The 20,848-nt window shown below is 47.2% G+C and overlaps 1 protein-coding gene across 1 annotated transcript; it reads right to left on the reverse strand.

Annotated features, from left to right (window-relative positions):
• Positions 1-2,717: 2,717 nt before the first annotated feature.
• LOC138673802 (solute carrier family 25 member 3-like) lies at positions 2,718-20,577 on the reverse strand. The gene is made up of 4 exons (XM_069761845.1): positions 20,517-20,577; positions 14,719-14,877; positions 3,708-3,833; positions 2,718-2,844 (listed from the first exon to the last, which is right to left on the reverse strand). Exons 1-4 carry the CDS (start codon positions 20,575-20,577, stop codon positions 2,765-2,767), a joined length of 426 nt encoding a protein of 141 aa, XP_069617946.1. The 3' UTR covers positions 2,718-2,764.
• Positions 20,578-20,848: the final 271 nt, after the last annotated feature.

Below are 20,848 nucleotides of genomic sequence, written 5' to 3' on the forward strand. Positions count from 1 at the left end.
GGTTAACTAGTGGAACAGTTTTATGGGTCGGGTCGTTGCGGACGCGGCGATACCAAATATGTGTACTTTTATTGTTTAATTTTTTTCATACAAATATTTATTTATAGATACAATATGTTAAGGACCGGCGGAACGCACCAAGTATAGATGATATGAAACTAGGTGCGTTCGCAGTCCGAGGTCCACCGTGCAGGTAAAGACCCTGCTGCTAGTAAGACGGACTATATGGCGGTACTAAGTATACACACATGGGTTAACTTCACCCTGCGTGAAGGAAGCGATCCTGTTGCGTCACAGGACCGCAGTACCGCACATAGAGCGCGAGCAAGAAGTCAGCGAACTCAACCCCTGCTCAGGATTGAAGTCCGATTAGACACTTGCTGGCACAACACCGCAACTGGGTGTGTAAGGAAACTAATACCGTATATACTCGAGTATAAGCCGACCCGAGTATAAGCCGACCCCCCTAATTTTGCCACAAAAAACTGGGAAAACTTATTGACTCGAGTATAAGCCTAGGGTGGAAATGTAGCATTTACCGGTGAATTTCAAAAATAAAAATAGATCATTATTTCCCCATAGCTGTGCCATATAGTGCTCTGCACCGTTCATATTGCCCCATAGATGCTGCACAGATGCCCCATATAGTGCTGTGTGCCGTTCATACTGCCCCCATAGATGCTGCACAGATGCCCCATATAGTGCTGTGTGCCGTTCATACTGCCCCCATATAGTGCTGTGTGCCGTTCATACTGCCCCCATATAGTGCTGTGTGCCGTTCATACTGCCCCCATATAGTGCTGTGTGCCGTTCATACTGCCCCCATATAGTGCTGTGTGCCGTTCATACTGCCCCCATATAGTGCTGTGTGCCGTTCATACTGCCCCCATATAGTGCTGTGTGCCGTTCATACTGCCCCCATATAGTGCTGTGTGCCGTTCATACTGCCCCCATAGATGCTGCACATAAATCTGTGCTGCCGCTGCTGCTGCTGCAATAAAAAAAAAAAAACACACACTCACCTCCCTTGATTGCAGCTCCCAGCGTCCGGTCCCGGCGCCTCCATCTTCCCGGCGTCTCTGCTCTGACTGATCAGGCAGAGGGCGCCGCGCACACTATATGCGTCATCGCGCCCTCTGCCTGAACAGTCAGAGCGCAGACGCCGGGAAGATGGAGGCGCCGGGAAGATGGAGCGACGCCCGGCGGCGGCGAAGATGGAACGCGGACAGGTGAATATAACATACTTACCTAGTCCCAGCGATCCTCGCGCTGTCCCTGCCTTCCTCCCCGTCTTCTGTGCTGCAGCCTCTTCCTCTATCAGCGGTCACCGGCACCGCTGATTAGAGAAATGAATAGGCGGCTCCGCCCCTATGGGAGGTGGAGCCGCTTATTCATATCTCTAATGAGCGGTCCCACGTGACCGCTGAAGAGGGGAAGACGCTGCAGCACAGAAGACGGGGAGGAAGGCAGGGACAGCGCGAGGATCGCTGGGACTAGGTAAGTATACCTCAGCGCCCTCTCCCCCTCACCCGCCGACCCCACCACTACCGTGACTCGAGTATAAGCCGAGGGGGGCACTTTCAGCCCAAAAATTTGGGCTGAAAATCTCGGCTTATACTCGAGTATATACGGTAAATAGAATATAAAGGCACGAGAGTGCGTGCGGTGCCGCACTGACGGATGCCACTAACCACCCAGGCTTGGGTAAGGAAAGCGCAGAGGAAGCGCACGGCGCCGTACTGGCGGACACAGCAACTGGACGCTGTGATGTGTGTTACGTGCAGATGGCTAGTCGGGCGCTACATAGCTACCATCATTCGCGAGCAGTCAACAACACTAGGGAGGGATACTTAGGAGCTTTCATCCATCGACATACATCCATCTACACACACACACATTATCAAGACAATACTAGCGCATGGCCGTGCGGTCATGCGCAGTTTATATAGTTGCAGCACAGGAAGCTGCTCCAGAAGTTTTGCCCTTTCAGGACCTGCCAGGAGGACCAATGGGATGTGCTGCAGTACCTGAGCATGTGACCCCCGATCTCCAACGGGAGATCTTGCCCTGGGCATGCTCAGTGTGTGCAAATAAGGACTTAGTCCCAGAGAAGCTCGCTCGCCGCAGATCAGTGCAGGGTACAACAGGAGAGCCAGAAAAGGCAGCAGTAACCCTTTGCACAGAATCAGTCCCAGCGAAACGCTGGGAGCGACGCCTCCGCTGAGCAGAGCCCACTGCAGCCGAAGCAGAATGGGAGACCGCAGCAGACACGGATCGAGATTCCCCCTGTGCAGCAGAGGAAACTCGACTCCTAACACAATATCTTGATTTTTTATTAGTTTTTTAAAAATATTTTTACAATTTATTTATTTATTTTTTTTTTTATTTTTTTTTTTTTTTACTTGTTCCCATTCTGAGACTATTCCTTTTTGCAGGCTGATTGCTTGTATAGTATTGGGATTCAGCAGCATTCCCATACTATGCAAACTGTCAAGTCTGCACTGACAGGGAAAGTTGCTGATCATGCACTGCGCATGATCAAGCAACTTTCATAGCTCCAGATGTCAGAAAGGAGTTAAACAAAGCAATTTCATTGGGCATTTAAACTAAAGAACCAATTAAATCTTTTATGCCAGGAATCCAATAAAGAAAACAGAGTCTTACCTCACCGAGCATGTCTGCATACGAGATTTTGAAAACTTCATAGAGCCCATACTTGCATAATCCTTGCATTGAATAGCCAATGAAGGTAGGTGCCCATCCTTTAGCAAGACCACGGACACCATCTTCTTTGAGCGTTACTGAAAAGCCATTGAAAATGCTCTTGTACTTCTGAGGATCCACCTACAATGTAAAAGAATAAAAAAGATTAGAAGACAAAAATGGGCAAGGTTAAACAGCTTTTAATTAACAGTTGCATGATCAGGACTACAAAAAGGTGGAGGACAACTGTGTGGAAACACCTGCCAAAAGTCTATAGTATGACAAGAGAACTCTCAAAGTTTAGCACCTTCGACAGTACAATCAGAAGTTACTTGGAGACGGACACATGAAAATGGAAGAGAAGGTCAGATGACAATCTGCAAGACTCTGCTCAATTAGGGAAAATGCTGTATATAAAAAGATGGTTTACTATTTGTCCATGGGCTAGGCAATAAGGTTCTCAGAGACCAGGAATTCACCAATCCGTGAACCAGGGCTCTGAAGAGCTCCGCGTGAATAGAGCAGTGGTGGATCATGTGCACATCCGATCCTTTGACTCCTAAGGAGAGATCAGCTACCTACGCCTGTCCCATTAAGAATGAATGGATGTGCACACGATTGATCACCGCTCCATTCACACAGGACTCATAAGGACCCGGATCTTGGAATTGTGAGGGTCCCAACCCCATTAATCAGGAACTTTAGATAGGGAATTAAATTCCAAGCTAGGTACAGTCCCATTAATGTTCATCACGAAACATGTGCTTCACTTCAGTAAGATTTACCTGATCTGCAGCAAAAAGGACAGTAGAGGACAACTAAATACCATTTGGGGGCAGTGATTGGGTCACCACTTCATGGGAAAGCGCTGCAAAGCCACATTGGTAGATGGGGGACATTTACAGTATTTTTCATATAATCAGTATAACATTACTTATTCAGTTTAAACTTAAATAAAAAATCCCAGACACAAAAGAATGTTAATGTGATCGTGTTATACCAACCTGAATTCGACATTTCACCAGATCCATAGGTACAAACTGCAGTGTGTGTTATACCACAACTGAGGATGCCACCAAAGCCACAAATTGCATAGAGCTGTGCCGAGCCATATTCACAACTGTATTCTCCTGCATGAACAAACCAGAACACACCATGCTTTTATAACAAACATGCGCTGTTTAGTGGCACAACAAGCTCATTTAGGAAACACTGGTTAGTTTACACCCCAGGATACATGCAGACAAACCTGTATTCTGCACTTAACCAGATCTAATGGGACCACTGCAGTATGCGTTGTACCACAGCTTATGATTCCACCAGAGGCGTAGCTAGGGTTTCGGCTTGTGGGAGGGGGGGGTGGGGGTGGGGGGTTAAACTTGTGAGCAAGACCCTAACCAGGTAACCCTGATCACAACTATAGTAGCAGACCCCAATAAAGGATGTAGGGGGAACCTCAGCTGAGGTCAGAGATGGTACTAAAAAATTCTCTATACAAAGACCAACACTGCTATTACCGCCATATGGTGACATAAAGTGGTAGATACCAATCCTGCAGAACACGTAAGAGATTAAAGCACAGATACAGATGGTGACTTACAGGTGACGTTCTTTCACTTTTCCCTTGTTTTCCATCTGGCTCACACTGATACGACAACTTCTTACAGCCAGTACTCGTCTGCAGAGATTACAACAAAGACACATGTTCACATTTATCCCCAACCTGCACAAACTCCTCATGCTGCTGATACCCCAATACTGAGCTGCTGCTGCCGTATGTGACCCAATTACTGTACCTGCTGTGTGGGGCTGTGTGCCCTCTACATGGTAAACTAACCCTCTAGAACAGTGTTTCTCAACTCCAGTCCTCAAGACCCACCAAAAGGGCTGGTTTTCGGGATTTCCTTAAGGTACCGTCACACTAGACGATATCGCTAGCGATCCGTGACGTTGCAGCGTCCTCGCTAGCGATATCGTCCAGTGTGACAGGCAGCAGCGATCAGGCCCCTGCTGGGCTGTCGCTGGTCGGGGAAGAAAGTCCAGAACTTTATTTGGTCGCTGGACTCCCCGCAGACATCGCTGAATCGGCGTGTGTGACACCGATTCAGCGATGTCTTCACTGGTAACCAGGGTAAACATCGGGTTACTAAGCGCAGGGCCGCGCTTAGTAACCCGATGTTTACCCTGGTTACCATCCTAAAAGTAAAAAAAAACAAACACTACATACTTACCTACCGCTGTCTGTCCTCCAGCGCTGTGCTCTGCACTCCTCCTGTACTGGCTGTGAGCGTCGGTCAGCCGGAAAGCAGAGCGGTGACGTCACCGCTCTGCTTTCCGGCCGCTGTGCTCACAGCCAGTGCAGGAGGAGAGCAGAGCACAGCGCTGGAGGACAGATAGCGGTAGGTAAGTATGTAGTGTTTGTTTTTTTTTACTTTTAGGATGGTAACCAGGGTAAACATCGGGTTACTAAGCGCGGCCCTGCGCTTAGTTACCCGATGTTTACCCTGGTTACCGGCATCGTTGGTCGCTGGAGAGCTGTCTGTGTGACAGCTCTCCAGCGACCAAACAGCGACGCTGCAGCGATCCGGATCGTTGTCGGTATCGCTGCAGCGTCGCTAAGTGTGACAGTACCTTTAGTATTGCATAGGTGATTGAATGAATGCTTGAGCAGGTGATGAAATTCTCACCTGTGCAATACTAAAGATATCCTGAAAACCTCAACTGTTGGTGGTGGGCCTTAAGAACTGGAGTTGAGAAACAATGCTCTAGAATATAGTAATGCTGTGTGCGTCTTGGAAAACAGTGCCCAGATTTTGCCCCCTAGAAAGTAATATTGCCCTCTGCATGCCCCTTTGACAGTCACAATAACCCAAGTTCCCAAGGGCGTCCCTATAATGAGGCAACTTGAGCTTGTTGCCTCAGGCGGCGCCACCTGCTGGGCGGCAGTGGGAGCGCTCAGTGCAGGAGACCCAATGCACAAAGTCCTGAGCATTGCTCCTGTGCAGAGCTTGGTGTCGCCTCCAGCACTGGCTCCTCCTCGGTCTTCTCTATCCCTCACCTCTGGCTGATCAGGACATCGGCAGTGAGGGACAAAGCAGGAGGAGCTCGGAGCCAGAAATCTCCACATTGTGTGACAATTACAGGGGCCAGTAGGTGGCAGCGTCACAAATTGATGCTGCCCCCTCCTGGCTCCAGAGTAGGGCTGCTCCCTCCCCCAGCCCCCACCATTCCTGAGACTAGCTGCTGATGCTGCCTGCTGGTGCCTCTGTGCACTGTCCCCTCCATAAGGCTACGTTCAGACTAGCGTTTCCCAACGCTGCGTCGGGAAACGCAGCGGCGACGCACGCGTCATGCGCCCCTATGTTTAACATGGGGGACGCATGCGTTTTTGTGTGTTGCGTTTTGCGACGCGTGCGTCTTTTTTGCCGCAAGCGTTGGACCAAGAAAACGCAACAAGTTGCATTTTTCTTGCGTCCGATTTTCGGCAAAAAACGACGCACGCGTCGCAAAACGCAGCGTTTTTGCGTGCGTTTTGCCGCGCGTTGTGCGTTGCGTCGCCGACGCAGCGGCGCACAACGCTAGTCTGAACGTAGCCTAACTCCTTCCTAGTTCCTCTGAGATCACAGGAGGCAGTCGGACCAGAGGAGGAGGAGGATGGGGAGATCCTGCCTGCACAGACTCCTAGAGGAGGCAGCAGCTCCCTGTGTCCTCCTGTCTCCTCTGCCCCCGGTGACCTGGGATGGGGCGAGCAGTGACGGCTCTGCTGCAGCACACGTGAGTATATGGAATGTCATTTATAGGGTATGTAATAGTGTGTAGTGTCTGCTTTCCTGTGTGTGAATGAATGCAGAGGTTTCTTGTGTATGTAATAGTGTGTGTAGTGTACAGTATGTGTGTCTCTGTTTATAAATGAGTGTATAGCGATATACTGCCTGTGATTCTTGAGTAAGATCAGAACCTGTGCCTGAACCCACAATTGTCTCTGCTTGGCAGGATGCCACATAATAAATTCCCCCCAATAGCAATCCTTTGCATATATCCAGCACAGTGTAAACTGTGCACTCCAGAGTATCCGGAGTCCTGTCCAGTAATGTGCTGGGGTGCAGGCGGTGCTGGTTGCATGTGATGTGCACTCCCCTGAGTATCCGGAGTCCTGTCCAGTACTGTGCTGGGGTACAGGTGGTGCTGGTGTATGTGATGTGCGCTCCCCTGAGTATCCGGAGTCCTGTCCAGTAATGTGCTGGGGTGCAGGCGGTGCTGGTTTCATGTGATGTGCACTCCCGAGTATCCGGAGTCCTGTCCAGTAATGTGCTGGGGTACAGGCGGTGCTGGTGTATGTGATGTGCGCTCCCCTGAGTATCTGGAGTCCTGTCCAGTAATGTGCTGGGGTGCAGGCGGTGCTGGTGTATGTGATGTGTGCTCTGCTGAGTATCCGGAGTCCTGTCCAGTAATGTGCAGGCGGTGCTGGTGTATGTGATGTGTGCTCTGCTGAGTATCCGGAGTCCTGTCCAGTAATGTGCTGGGGTGCAGGCGGTGCTGGTGTATGTGATGTGTGCTCTGCTGAGTATCCAGAGTCCTGTCCAGTTATGTGCTGGGGTGCAGGCAGTGCGGTGCTGGTATATGTGATGCGCGCTCCCCTGAGTATCTGGAGTCCTGTCCAGTAATGTGCTGGGGTGCAGGCAGGCGGTGTTGGTGTATGTGATGCTATCAGTGCAGACGATCGCTGTGCACTCTGGCACCCAGCACCTGTATGTTCTGCAGTTTTCGCCCCTCACATTATCACACCTCAGCTAGAATGTCCGCTCTGTGGAACATCTCCTGAAGGCTCGTGCATGATTCCAGAGCTCTGGTCATTCTAGCAATGGACCTGATAGTCCGGGCAGTGGTGACCACGGTCATTTCACTGTATATAGATGTAGTGATGAGTCTGGGTTTAGGTTCCTCTCTGACTGAGAGTTATCTCGGTTCTGTGTGGGCGGCCAAAGTCTCTTTTTTGTTTGACTAAACTATTACAGATCGGACACGCTGGCTGATATCAGAGATTTCTGTTGAGAACAATATGTATTGCTGACATAGCACAATGACCTAATGACTGCGGTGGACTCTTTTGTGTAGTTCCTCTGTTGGGTAATGGTATTAAGTTATTGCCTCTGATCAGAATGTCGGCTTAACATGGTCCAATAATCTCACGAGAGAATCGGAGCACACTGAGGAGAAGATGGAGGAAATAATTCTCTATCTTCATCTTATCACTTTGCGGAAATCAGGCTGCACTCAGATGTCATCCAAGTGCAGTCCAATGTTCTGCCCCCACTCACTGATTTGAATGTTTGCATACCGTCCAATATACCCTGCTACTCAGCATTCTGTGATTTTTTTTTCTCTCATGCCAATTCAGTATGAGAAGAAGACACCAGTCTTCTAGAAATCCCATCCTCACTATGTTTCTCCCCTCCGCAGCGTTATTTTAGCTGCAGTGCAGGTTTTGGGACTTCCGCATCACCACATCATGTTCATTTCATGCTTCGGAGTTGGAAGAGATCGCCATCGGGTGAATGCAGGGGGGAAGATGCAGATCGTGAGTACAGGGCAGCTGCGGTCTCCCTGCGATCACCCGCGGGTTCCCACCAGTCCGGAGACACTGCTTCCAAGACGCAGCCCCTCCAGATGTTGAGCACATACCCTAAGGCTACGTTCACAACACTGCATTTCTGTGTTTTCGCCCATAGCACGCTGCAAAAGCGCTGAAAAGAATTGGTGCTCATGCTTTCCAAATCGCAGCAAAACAGGTTTCACTTTCTGCAAATAAAACCAATGTGCGTTCTCAGCTATAAAAAATGCAGGTTTAGATGAGCATAAAACCAAGGTAAAAATGCAGCAAAACCTTCCTTGTGTGAACACAGCCTGAAGAGGAGGAGAGAGTGGAGAATGCATGTTATATGCGGCTCCTTACTTCATTCATTGGCCAATAGACCTGTCATAGGGGGGCACCAAAATCTCCTCATTTGCATTAGATGTAAACAATTTTCTTAGGAAATTGTCCTGTTCTACTCTGTATTTTACCGGAGGTGGGCCCCTTATACCACTATATAGCAGCTTAGTATGCATCTTGGGGTCACTGACTTCCTTTTTACGTAGTGGTGTTACCATTTTTTGGAATGTAGAGATTTGGAAGTGGACAATACAGTACGTGGGCCGGTGGGGTCTGGAGGAGGGGGCAATTAGAAATAATGCTATGGAGCCCCATAATTTCTATGTACGCCCCTGGTGCAGGATGCATTGCACCATTCACATATGTCTCTGCTGCAGGACTGACTGGTCATAACTTCCACACCACGTCCAATGCCACCCCTTGGTAAATACGGGCATCCAGCCATGTTTCTCCCGAGCGGCGTTTGGTCGGTGGCGCTCGTCCCCCTTCCCGCTCTCACATCCCTCGCCCAACCCAATGGCCCTATTAGCCCCGGACAGCCCTGTGTGTGGCACTTGTGATTGGCTAAGCGTTTCGGGACACGGAGGTGTGGTTTACCGGTTTAAAAAATTTACTATGGGGGGGCACCATTTTGCAGTTCGCCTCAGGCAGCAGAGAGGCTAGGTTCACCCCTGCAAGTTCCTCCATAACAAAAAGTGCCCACTTAACATTTAATATTGTCCAGAGTCCGCCCCTGTTCAGCTCCCCTCTGAACAGTATGATGCTCTTATACATAGTCTAATGTCCACTCACTGTATAGTACCCCCCACACAGTATACTGACCCCTCAGTAGCCCCTAAACTGGCTACAACACTCTGATAACCCCCTCACTGTACAAAGACCCCACAATATCTCCCAGCACTGTACTATGGCTCCCTAAAGAGCCTCCATACGGTATAATGCACTCCCCAGAGGCAAACTCCATACAGTATAATGCATTCCCCATAAGCCTCTACAGTATAAAGCACCACCATAGGCAGACTCTATATGGTATAATGCATGCCCCATTAAAAAAAAAAAATACAATACTCATCTCTCCTCCTCGTAACCCCGATGCCCCGTTCATCTCAGGACAGCGGGCGCCAAGTAATAACGTCATCGCGCTCCTTACCAGGGTCTGCGTCAGGGACATTAGACACAAAAGGGGGAATGATGGGAGAGGGAGCGTAAGCCTCTCTGCCTCATTAGAGCTTTCAACTGTCTCGGCATCCAGCGGATACAGTGGATCTTGCAATGATGGGCCACTGTGGGTCCCATAGTGGCCGGGTGGCAGTGCAGGGAGATTTACTCTGCGGCAGAGCAACCGACAGTCACATAGAGCGCAACCGACAGTCACATAGCAGAGCGCAACCGTCAGTAACCATAAAAGAGCGCCAACTGACAGTCATCATAACAGCGCAACCAACATGATCATAAGAGAACAACCGACAGTCACCATAAGAGTGCAACCGACAGTCATAACAGAGCGCAACTGACAGTCATAACAGCGCAACCGACAGTCACCATAACACAGAGCAACCGACAGTGATCATAACAGAGCGCAACCGACAGTCATCATAAAAGAGCGCAAGACAGTCACTATAACAGAGCGCAACCAACAGTCACCATAACAGAGCGCAACCAACAGTCACCTTAACAGAGCGCAACCAACAGTCATAAAAGAGCGCAATCGACAGTCACCATAAAAGAGCGCAAGTGACAGTCACCAGATCAGAGCACAACTGACAAGTCACCATAAAAGAGCGCAACCGACAGTCATGATAAGAGCGCAACCGACAGTCATCATAAGAGCGCAACCGACAGTCATAAGAGCGCAACCGACAGTCATCATAAGAGCGCAACCGACAGTCATAAGAGCGCAACCGACAGTCATCATAAGAGCGCAACCGACAGTCATCATAAGAGCGCAACCGACAGTCATCATAAGAGCACAACCGACAATCATAACACAGCACAACCGACAGTCATCATAAAAGCGCAACCGACAGTCATCATAAGAGCGCAACTGACAGTCACATAGCAGAGCGCAACCAACAGTGATCATAGCAGAGCGCAACCGTCAGTAACCATAAAAGAGCGCAACACTCTGATAACCCCCTCACTGTACAAAGACCCCACAATATCTCCCAGCACTGTACTATGGCCCCCTAAAGAGCTTCCATACGGTATAATGCACTCCCCAGAGGCAAACTCCATACAGTATAATGCATTCCCCATAAGCCTCTACAGTATAAAGCACCACCATAGGCAGACTCTATATGGTATAATGCATGCCCCATTAAAAAAAAAAAATACAATACTCATCTCTCCTCCTCGTAACCCCGATGCCCCGTTCATCTCAGGACAGCGGGCGCCAAGTAATAACGTCATCGCGCTCCTTACCAGGGTCTGCGTCAGGGACATTAGACACAAAAGGGGGAATGATGGGAGAGGGAGCGTAAGCCTCTCTGCCTCATTAGAGCTTTCAACTGTCTCGGCATCCAGCGGATACAGTGGATCTTGCAATGATGGGCCACTGTGGGTCCCATAGTGGCCGGGTGGCAGTGCAGGGAGATTTACTCTGCGGCAGAGCAACCGACAGTCACATAGAGCGCAACCGACAGTCACATAGCAGAGCGCAACCGTCAGTAACCATAAAAGAGCGCCAACTGACAGTCATCATAACAGCGCAACCAACATGATCATAAGAGAACAACCGACAGTCACCATAAGAGTGCAACCGACAGTCATAACAGAGCGCAACTGACAGTCATAACAGCGCAACCGACAGTCACCATAACACAGAGCAACCGACAGTGATCATAACAGAGCGCAACCGACAGTCATCATAAAAGAGCGCAAGACAGTCACTATAACAGAGCGCAACCAACAGTCACCATAACAGAGCGCAACCAACAGTCACCTTAACAGAGCGCAACCAACAGTCATAAAAGAGCGCAATCGACAGTCACCATAAAAGAGCGCAAGTGACAGTCACCAGATCAGAGCACAACTGACAAGTCACCATAAAAGAGCGCAACCGACAGTCATGATAAGAGCGCAACCGACAGTCATCATAAGAGCGCAACCGACAGTCATAAGAGCGCAACCGACAGTCATCATAAGAGCGCAACCGACAGTCATAAGAGCGCAACCGACAGTCATCATAAGAGCGCAACCGACAGTCATCATAAGAGCGCAACCGACAGTCATCATAAGAGCACAACCGACAATCATAACACAGCACAACCGACAGTCATCATAAAAGCGCAACCGACAGTCATCATAAGAGCGCAACTGACAGTCACATAGCAGAGCGCAACCAACAGTGATCATAGCAGAGCGCAACCGTCAGTAACCATAAAAGAGCGCAACACTCTGATAACCCCCTCACTGTACAAAGACCCCACAATATCTCCCAGCACTGTACTATGGCCCCCTAAAGAGCTTCCATACGGTATAATGCACTCCCCAGAGGCAAACTCCATACAGTATAATGCATTCCCCATAAGCCTCTACAGTATAAAGCACCACCATAGGCAGACTCTATATGGTATAATGCATGCCCCATTAAAAAAAAAAAATACAATACTCATCTCTCCTCCTCGTAACCCCGATGCCCCGTTCATCTCAGGACAGCGGGCGCCAAGTAATAACGTCATCGCGCTCCTTACCAGGGTCTGCGTCAGGGACATTAGACACAAAAGGGGGAATGATGGGAGAGGGAGCGTAAGCCTCTCTGCCTCATTAGAGCTTTCAACTGTCTCGGCATCCAGCGGATACAGTGGATCTTGCAATGATGGGCCACTGTGGGTCCCATAGTGGCCGGGTGGCAGTGCAGGGAGATTTACTCTGCGGCAGAGCAGAGTGTCACAAACTCTATGGGCGTGTGCAACAGTAAGGTGGTTCCGGGTGGGCTCCTCAGAACGCATGGCCCATGCCACCGCCCCATCTGCCCCCCTTGGTAGCTACGCTACTGGATTCCACCAAAGCAGCATAGTGCTGAAAGTAAGCTGGATTCACACACCCAAAATATACAGTCTGTGCTTAGAAAGCAATACCCTACCTTACTTGTAAATACATGAGGTCGTGCAGGTCAGAAGAGTTGCCGGATACTGCAGTCCGTGCACAAACCGTTCATTATGGACATGTGCATCCAGCGTTACTAACAGGGATGTGGAGTTGGTAATCCAAACCACCAACTCCCCATTTAACATCATAATACAAAATATTTTCTGACAATTAAAAATGCCATATTCTTCCCTAACTGCTTTTTTTCTACTTCCGCGCATGCGGTTATAGTCAAACGAAGCATCATTAGGAGCACAGATACGCATGCGTGTCTGTACAGTACAGCTCTTAGAGGCTCGGGAGGGCCAGAGTGCTATTAGGAGAACAAATTTTAGAATAGTTTGCGGACTCCATATACAGAGCCCCTAAAGGTTAGAAAAGCAGTATCTCCTCAAGTGACCCCATTTTGGAAGTTATACCCCTCTATTAATTTATCTACAGGTGTAGTGATGATTTTGACTCCATATGTGTTTACCAAAAACAAGCAGCTTTAGATGTTGCAGAGTGAAAATTGCAAATTTACCATTATAGTGCCCGTACATTGTAGTAGCCCAGCTCATGTTCCTGGAGACATGCACCAGTAAATTAGGCGGGCTCTCATCACTATGGAAATGCTGAACATATCGGCGCTAAAGGTGGTTTAGGCACATTATGTGGCATAGGTCACGTTCAGTATTTGTAAGCCAAAACCAGGAGTGGGTGATAAATAAAGAAGTGGTGCATATGTTTCTATTATACTTTTCCTCTGATTGTAAGTGAAAACCAGGAGTGGAACAAATACTGATGTAAAATACTCACCTATACTGGACTGTGAACATCACTTTAGAAGGTGAGGGGCATTTGGATTTGGGAGTACAGAATTTATTGGTTTTCTTTTGTGGAGTTATAGCTCTTTTTCAGACCCTTTGTGCCAACAGTAACGTGACAGCCCCCAATATTTCCATTAACAGATGATGGATCTGAGTTGGGACATTTTACATAACATTTTTGATTACATTTATCCTGCGCTCTACGCTGAGCACTTACATCAGGGTTTCCATATAAATCTCTGAATGTGATTTAAATGAAACCCCCGTGGTATTGACTCACTATAAAGTGGCAGCACAGTTACTCCGGACTCAGGTCTGTTCTCTGTTCAGCATTGTCCTTTTCAGAGGTGCACAAAACTGTAGTGGACCACGCTTTTATGCACGCCTAAAAATACAGACATCACTGGATCATAGGCCAGACAGCGTCTCCATCTGCCTCACGAAAGTTCAGAGATTTACACGGAAATCCCGGTATAAGCGCTCAGTGCAGGATAAATGATTAAATGACTTCATTCTTTGGGTCAGTGCGATTACATCGAAACCAGATTTAAATTGGGCTTTTATGATTGGCTGCTGTCACACACTAAAAGTTGCTTTTTGTTGCAAAAGCAAGTTTTTGCTTCCCCATATTTAAATGGCTATAATGTGTTCATATTCTGGCTGACAAGTCATATGAAGGCTTTTTCCTTGCGGGACGAGTTGACGTTTTTTTTATTGGTACCATTTTGGGGCATAACATTTCTTGTTCACTTTCACAATCGCCCGGCGACATCGTGCAGGCACAGCTCACATACCCGCATGACGTAAACGTATGTCATGTTGTACGAAGGGATCAATGTTTGAACGTGGTCACTTTAGTACGGCTAATAGGCCAGATGAGACAACACTTTCATAGACAGTATGGAGAATATAACCACAGAAATTCTAGATAACATCTGCATGAGGCAAATCACTATTGCTTCTGAAGAGTTAATGGTAAGAAGTCGTTCCAGTTATTTACTCAAGGCCTTCATATTGAAAATGATATGACCTTGAAAAAAGTGACCTATACAAGATCATATCCTGATCCTACAAGCTGGATCTGCCAGACACTGTATAGTAAGATAATGGATGGAATGTGCAGGCAATGTAGCAGCTTGTGCGCGGTCACTAGGACCCCTCGGTGTCACGGCTATGTACACATACCTTCCTGCACAGCCGCAGCAGCAGCCAGCCGGCGAACTGGTTGGACCTGGGAGGAACCGTTCTTCCGTAAAGTCACATTCTCCGGTCCCAACTGGAAGTGAGGAGCATTAAACGGGTTCACCCGGGCTAACTGGGCTACAGTGGAGTACATGGTGGCAGCTGTGGATATAAAGTAGGCCCGTCATCATACATGTATGGTAGCCACACACTGATGAAAAGTACAGTCGGTAGATCTGCAGAGAGTACAATGGTAGACTATTAGACTTTAGTATCTGGATGGGACAACTAAGCGGACAGAAGAATCTGAGGCTGGTGCTGCACATGGATGGAGAGTCAGAACACGTCACAAGAAAAGTGCTGCAGCCGGTTGTCCAAGAAACCAATTAGATTTCCCCTTTCATTTAAAAAAAGGCTTCTAAGAAACAAAAGATATAATATGATATGATTGGTCACTGTGGGAAAGTCCTCTTTACCAGTGATGGGTGTCCTGGATCACTCGGCTCTGCTCACCAGAATGAGCCGGATCTATTAGCTCTCCTATCTGTATTAATTATGTGTTCAACTGCAAGTTAAGACAATTATGTTCAAGTCTGTCAGCACAGAATGACTATTCAAACCAAGCAGACACTCAGCGCACCCTTGGTGTGGCCAAATATTTATGTGCAAATCCGAAAAAACTTGGCACTCTAGATGAATAATTATCATATGCAAAAGGTTTATTGATGTGCATCCATAAAGGCAAGTTTTCGGTCCACATCCGGACCTTCATCAGAACAAATATGAGAGATGTTAATACTGTCTCTATAAATTCCAATATTGGTAGGGTAACCTGGATGCAGCAAGAAGTCCTGTCCAAGTAGGAGCACGTGTGATGCGACCGGAGTCACTGGGTAAATGGCGCCATTTGGAATTTATAGAGACAGGATTACCATTCCTCTCTACACCATATCTCTCATATTTGTTCTGATGAAGGTCCGTATGTGGACTGAAAACGTTCAACTTGCCTTTATGGATGCACATCAATAAACCTTTTGCATATGATAATTATTCATCCAGAGTGCCAAGTTTTTTCGGATTTGGATTTATTGGGCTGGATACCCTACTTGAGCACCTACTCGATACACTACTACAAGTGCCGTGTTGTTCTATTATTACAAATATTTAGGTGCACCTTCACGTTTTCCACTTTCGGGCTCATTCCTACTTGCAATGGAATCGGACTAATACAATCCGTTTAAAAATTGTATTCGGACCAATGTTATTCTATCATTGTGTGTTCATCTGCGTTTTTTTTTTCAGATCGGACCAAGATTGGACTAGAAAAAAACTTGCAGCAAGCTGCGGTTGTAATCAGACATCGGACCGCATCCCGCAATAGAAGTCAATGGGTGTGAGAAAAAAAAACGCAAAGCACTCAGACCATGCGAGTGCTGTCCGATTTTTACACACTCATCTCCTTGTAAAAGTCGGCAATTCATGTGCTGCATACAGTAAAATCACACTGACAAGTTAAGAGTAGAATAGATAGAATAGCTATATACACATAGGTTACATAGATATATAGATGTCAGTGACACACACACGTTTATACCAGATGAATAAAACTTGGCACTCAATTTGAGAAGAAAAGCTTCTTAGTTTATTGATGCATCCAGACAAACAAAAGTGCTAAACGTTTTCGGTCCACACCGGACCTTCGTCAGAGCGTTTCTTTATATATATATTACATAGATAGCCAGCAATTCATCTGCTGTGTACTGTAAAATCACTGCAGGAGCCGACAGCATAGAAGAGATGGATTAAAAACAGTAAATACACATAGAATAGGTAGATATATAGATGTACAGCTTACTGTACATGCATTTAATAAATAAAAGATTATTTTTCGGAAAACAATGGTGCGGGCTCCTGCGCAGCTTTCGTAATCAGCAGAGGGAAAGCCGATGGCTGGGGGCCGATGTTTATAGCCTGGGAAGGGGGTAATACCCATGGAGCTTCCTGGGCTATTAATATCTTCTTACGGCTGTAAAATTAGCCTTTACTGGCTATTAAAATGGGAGACCTTAAAGAAAATGACGTGGGGTCCCCCTATAATCTCCTACAGCGCTCGCGCTGAAGTCAGAAAGGTGAAAGGAGTTCATTGGCTGTGAACTCGCAGGAACTGTCTGACGGCACCACAAGAAGAAAGGGAATAGAAGTTCACAGGGAGACACTAAGCACATGGTGCTCAGTGTCTGCTGGATGGCAGGCTGCATGGTCGAATTATGCAGCCTTCCATCTAGATGTAGCAGAGCTAGACCCGTCGTGGGGCAAATGGATTAGCAGCATCTCTTTGGAAAGGTGAGGAATATTGGTTTTTTTTTAAACTCATTTGGAGTTGACGAAGACATCAGGGGAATGGGTAAGGTCATAAGCATTTAATTAAGATTTATTAAATGAGTCTGTGTCATTCTTTCAATTAAAGGACTTATTTCAGGGTGTCTTCATACAATGTGACTATGGGGTTAGTAATGGGGCGTCTTATTGACGCCTCTCCATTATTAACCTCGGGACTTAATGTCACCTGACAATACAAAGGTGACATCAACCTCCTCATCAACCTACTTGCCACCGCTACAGGGCAAGTGGGAAGAGTGAGGCTAAATGCCAAAATTGGCATATCTTAGTGGGGGGGGGCAGTATCCATGGCCCCTTCCTAGGCTATTAATATCAGCCTGCAGCTGTCTGCATAGATTTTGCTGGTTATTAATTATAGGGGGCCCCAATCATTTTTTTAGGCTCCCCAATTTTAGCAGCCAGTAAAGGCTAAATATACAGCTGTGAGCTCATATTAATATCCTGTGAAGCTCCATGGGTATTACCCCTTTCCCAGGCTATAAACATTTGTCGTCGGCTTTACCTCTGTTTTTTTATCTATAGGCTATGTGAACAAGTTCGGAATTGCCGCTGAAATTTCCACAGCAATTCTGCAACCGTGCCGCGGGTAAAACGCATGCGGAATTGGCATGCGTGTTCACGCTAAACATTAGCATTTTGCAAGCGTAGTTAGCTTGCAGAATGCTAGCGTTTTCCAAGAGATCTGTAGCATCGCTTGGAAAACTGATTACAGGTTGTTCACACTAGTCATAGTGTTTGGCAAGTGTGACCAACTTTTACTATTGATGCTGCCTATGCAGCATCAATTGTATAGGTCCTTCTCAAAAAATTAGCATATAGTGTTAAATTTAATTATTTACCATAATGTAATGATTACAATTAAACTTTCATATATTATAGATTCATTATCCACCAACTGAAATTTGTCAGGTCTTTTATTGTTTTAATACTGATGATTTTGGCATACAACTCCTGATAACCCAAAAAACCTGTCTCAATAAATTAGCATATTTCACCCATCCAATCAAATAAAAGTGTTTTTAATAACAAACAAAAAAAACATCAAATAATAATGTTCAGTTATGCACTCAATACTTGGTCGGGAATCCTTTGGCAGAAATGACTGCTTCAATGCGGCGTGGCATGGAGGCAATCAGCCTGTGACACTGCTGAGATGTTATGGAGGCCCAGGATGCTTCAATAGCGGCCTTAAGGTCATCCAGAGTGTTGGGTCTTGCATCTCTCAACTTTCTCTTCACAATATCCCACAGATTCTCTATGGGGTTCAGGTCAGGAGAGTTGGCAGGCCAATTGAGCACAGTAATACCATGGTCAGTAAACCATTTACCAGTGGTTTTGGCACTGTGAGCAGGTGCCAGGTCGTGCTGAAAAATGAAATCTTCATCTCCATAAAGCATTTCAGCCGATGGAAGCATGAAGTGCTCCAAAATCTCCTGATAGCTAGCTGCATTGACCCTGCCCTTGATGAAACACAGTGGACCAACACCAGCAGCTGACATGGCACCCCACACCATCACTGACTGTGGGTACTTGACACTGGACTTCAGGCATTTTGGCATTTCCTTCTCCCCAGTCTTCCTCCAGACTCTGGCACCTTGATTTCCGAATGACATGCAAAATTTGCTTTCATCAGAAAAAAGTACTTGGGACCACTTAGCAACAGTCCAGTGCTGCTTCTCTGTAGCTCAAAAGTGGCTTTACCTGGGGAATGCGGCACCTGTAGCCCATTTCCTGCACACGCCTGTGCACGGTGGCTCTGGATGTTTCCACACCAGACTCAGTCCACTGCTTCCTCAGGTTCCCCAAGGTCTGGAATCGGTCCTTCTCCACAATCTTCCTCAGGGTCCAGTCTCCTCTTCTCGTTGTACAGCGTTTTCTGCCACATTGTTTCCTTCCAACAGACTTACCATTGAGGTTCCTTGATACAGCACTCTGGGAACAGCCTATTTGTTGAGAAATTTCTTTCTGGGTCTTACCCTCTTGCTTGAGGGTGTCAATGATGGCCTTCTTGACATCTGTCAGGTCGCTAGTCTTACCCATGATGGGGGTTTTGAGTAATGAACCAGGCAGGGAGTTTATAAAAGCCTCAGGTATCTTTTGCATGTGTTTAGAGTTAATTAGTTGATTCAGAAGATTAGGGTAATAGGTCGTTTAGAGAACCTTTTCTTGATATGCTAATTTATTGAGACAGGTTTTTTGGGTTATCAGGAGTTGTATGCCAAAATCATCAGTATTAAAACAATAAAAGACCTGACAAATTTCAGTTGGTGGATAATGAATCTATAATATATGAAAGTTTAATTGTAATCATTACATTATGGTAAATAATGAAATTTAACACTATATGCTAATTTTTTTAGAAGGACCTGTATAAGATCTAATATTAAAAATAATAATAAAAAAAAAAAAATCGTGGCATTCTCACCTTACGGCGGTATGTCTTTGGAATGTGGGAAGAAACCAGAGAACCCGGAGGAAACCCATGCAAACACGGGGAGAACATTCAAACTCCTTTGCAGATGTTGTCCTTGGTGGGATTTGAACCCAGGACTGCAGCGCTGCAAGGATACAGTGCTAACCACTGAGCCACTGTTTAAAAAAAATGCGTGGGATGGCATTTTTTTTTCAATAAAGATAATCTTTTATTAATTAAATACATGTCCAGTAATTTGCACACATTGTACTAATTGTATTTGTCACTGACATCTATATATCTACCTATTCTATTTGTATTTCCTGTATGTAATCCATCTCTTCTATCCTGTCGGCTCCTGCAGTGATTTTACAGTACACGGCAGATGAATTACTAGCTTGCGAGAAACTCGCACAATACCCGGCACCGGAGTGTGTGGCTGCATGTATTTCTATGTAGCTGAACTCTCCGGTCCTGAGTGCCGCCGGGTATTGGTTTCTCACATAACACTCGCAAGTGTGACCCCGGCCTAACTCTATAAAGCCAGAGCTGTCAGAGAAGATGGCGGTGTGGTAATTAGCATGAAAACAACTTGGCGGGATGGTGCACCCAATGTCTGGGTGCAACAAGAGTCACCACAGTGCAATATGATCCATAACCCCCGCCAATGCAGCCAGTCTTCAGGCTAGGTGGACGCCATTTTGGTCACACCGGCAGCCAAACACCATCATTTTACTCCCAGTAGGAGCCAACCAGAACCTGCAGGTGGCCCTTGCCAGAGAGCCTGCTGGTCCCCGGGAGGGAAGGCTGGCCTCCGGGCTAGTTAGAGGCCACTGCTGCCATTATAGCTGGGGGCCTGAAGCAGAATGTGTCGCCCCTGTACACAGAGTGCTGCAGCCATGTAACCCCACATATACGGCTCACTATAGCCACGAGGCCAAATGTCCCCGTGCTGACTACAAGCGAGCTCTGGGCACACAGCGCTAACCCGGCCATAGCGGCGTCCCCCACATTACTAGCCGGCGAGAGGCCCGAGGCTTCCCCCACATTCCGGCCTGCCGCACTCATCTACAAGATGGCGCTCACTCTCTTTGGGTCACTAATTATGTGCTGACCAACAGGTAAAGGCTAGAGGTCCTGCCGACGTCATGCTCATGTGACGCGATGATGTCACCGGAAGCAGCGTGCTGCTGAGGCTTCTCGGTCAGAGGTGATAGTTTGAGGACCTCATTTTCCCTATTCCTCTCAGCGCTGAGGTGACTACACCGGAGCTGCGGGAACAAGGACCCTCTAATAACCCTAATCCCTCCGCTGCACTCA

This window comes from Ranitomeya imitator, chromosome 4 (assembly GCF_032444005.1).
Source record: "Ranitomeya imitator isolate aRanImi1 chromosome 4, aRanImi1.pri, whole genome shotgun sequence".
NCBI lineage: Eukaryota > Metazoa > Chordata > Amphibia > Anura > Dendrobatidae > Ranitomeya > Ranitomeya imitator.

What these genes read in the sequence shown, in the direction of transcription:
- LOC138673802 (XM_069761845.1), bottom strand. Translation starts at nt 20,577, where the DNA reads ATGTGGGGGAAGCCTCGGGCCTCTCGCCGGCTAGTAATGTGGGGGACG. An exon ending in GGGGACGCCGCTATGGCCGG is followed by an intron (nt 14,878 to 20,516) that starts GTTAGCGCTGTG and finishes TTATATCCACAG; the next exon opens with CTGCCACCATGTACTCCACT. An exon ending in TGGTGAAATGTCGAATTCAG is followed by an intron (nt 2,845 to 3,707) that starts GTTGGTATAACA and finishes TTTACATTGTAG; the next exon opens with GTGGATCCTCAGAAGTACAA.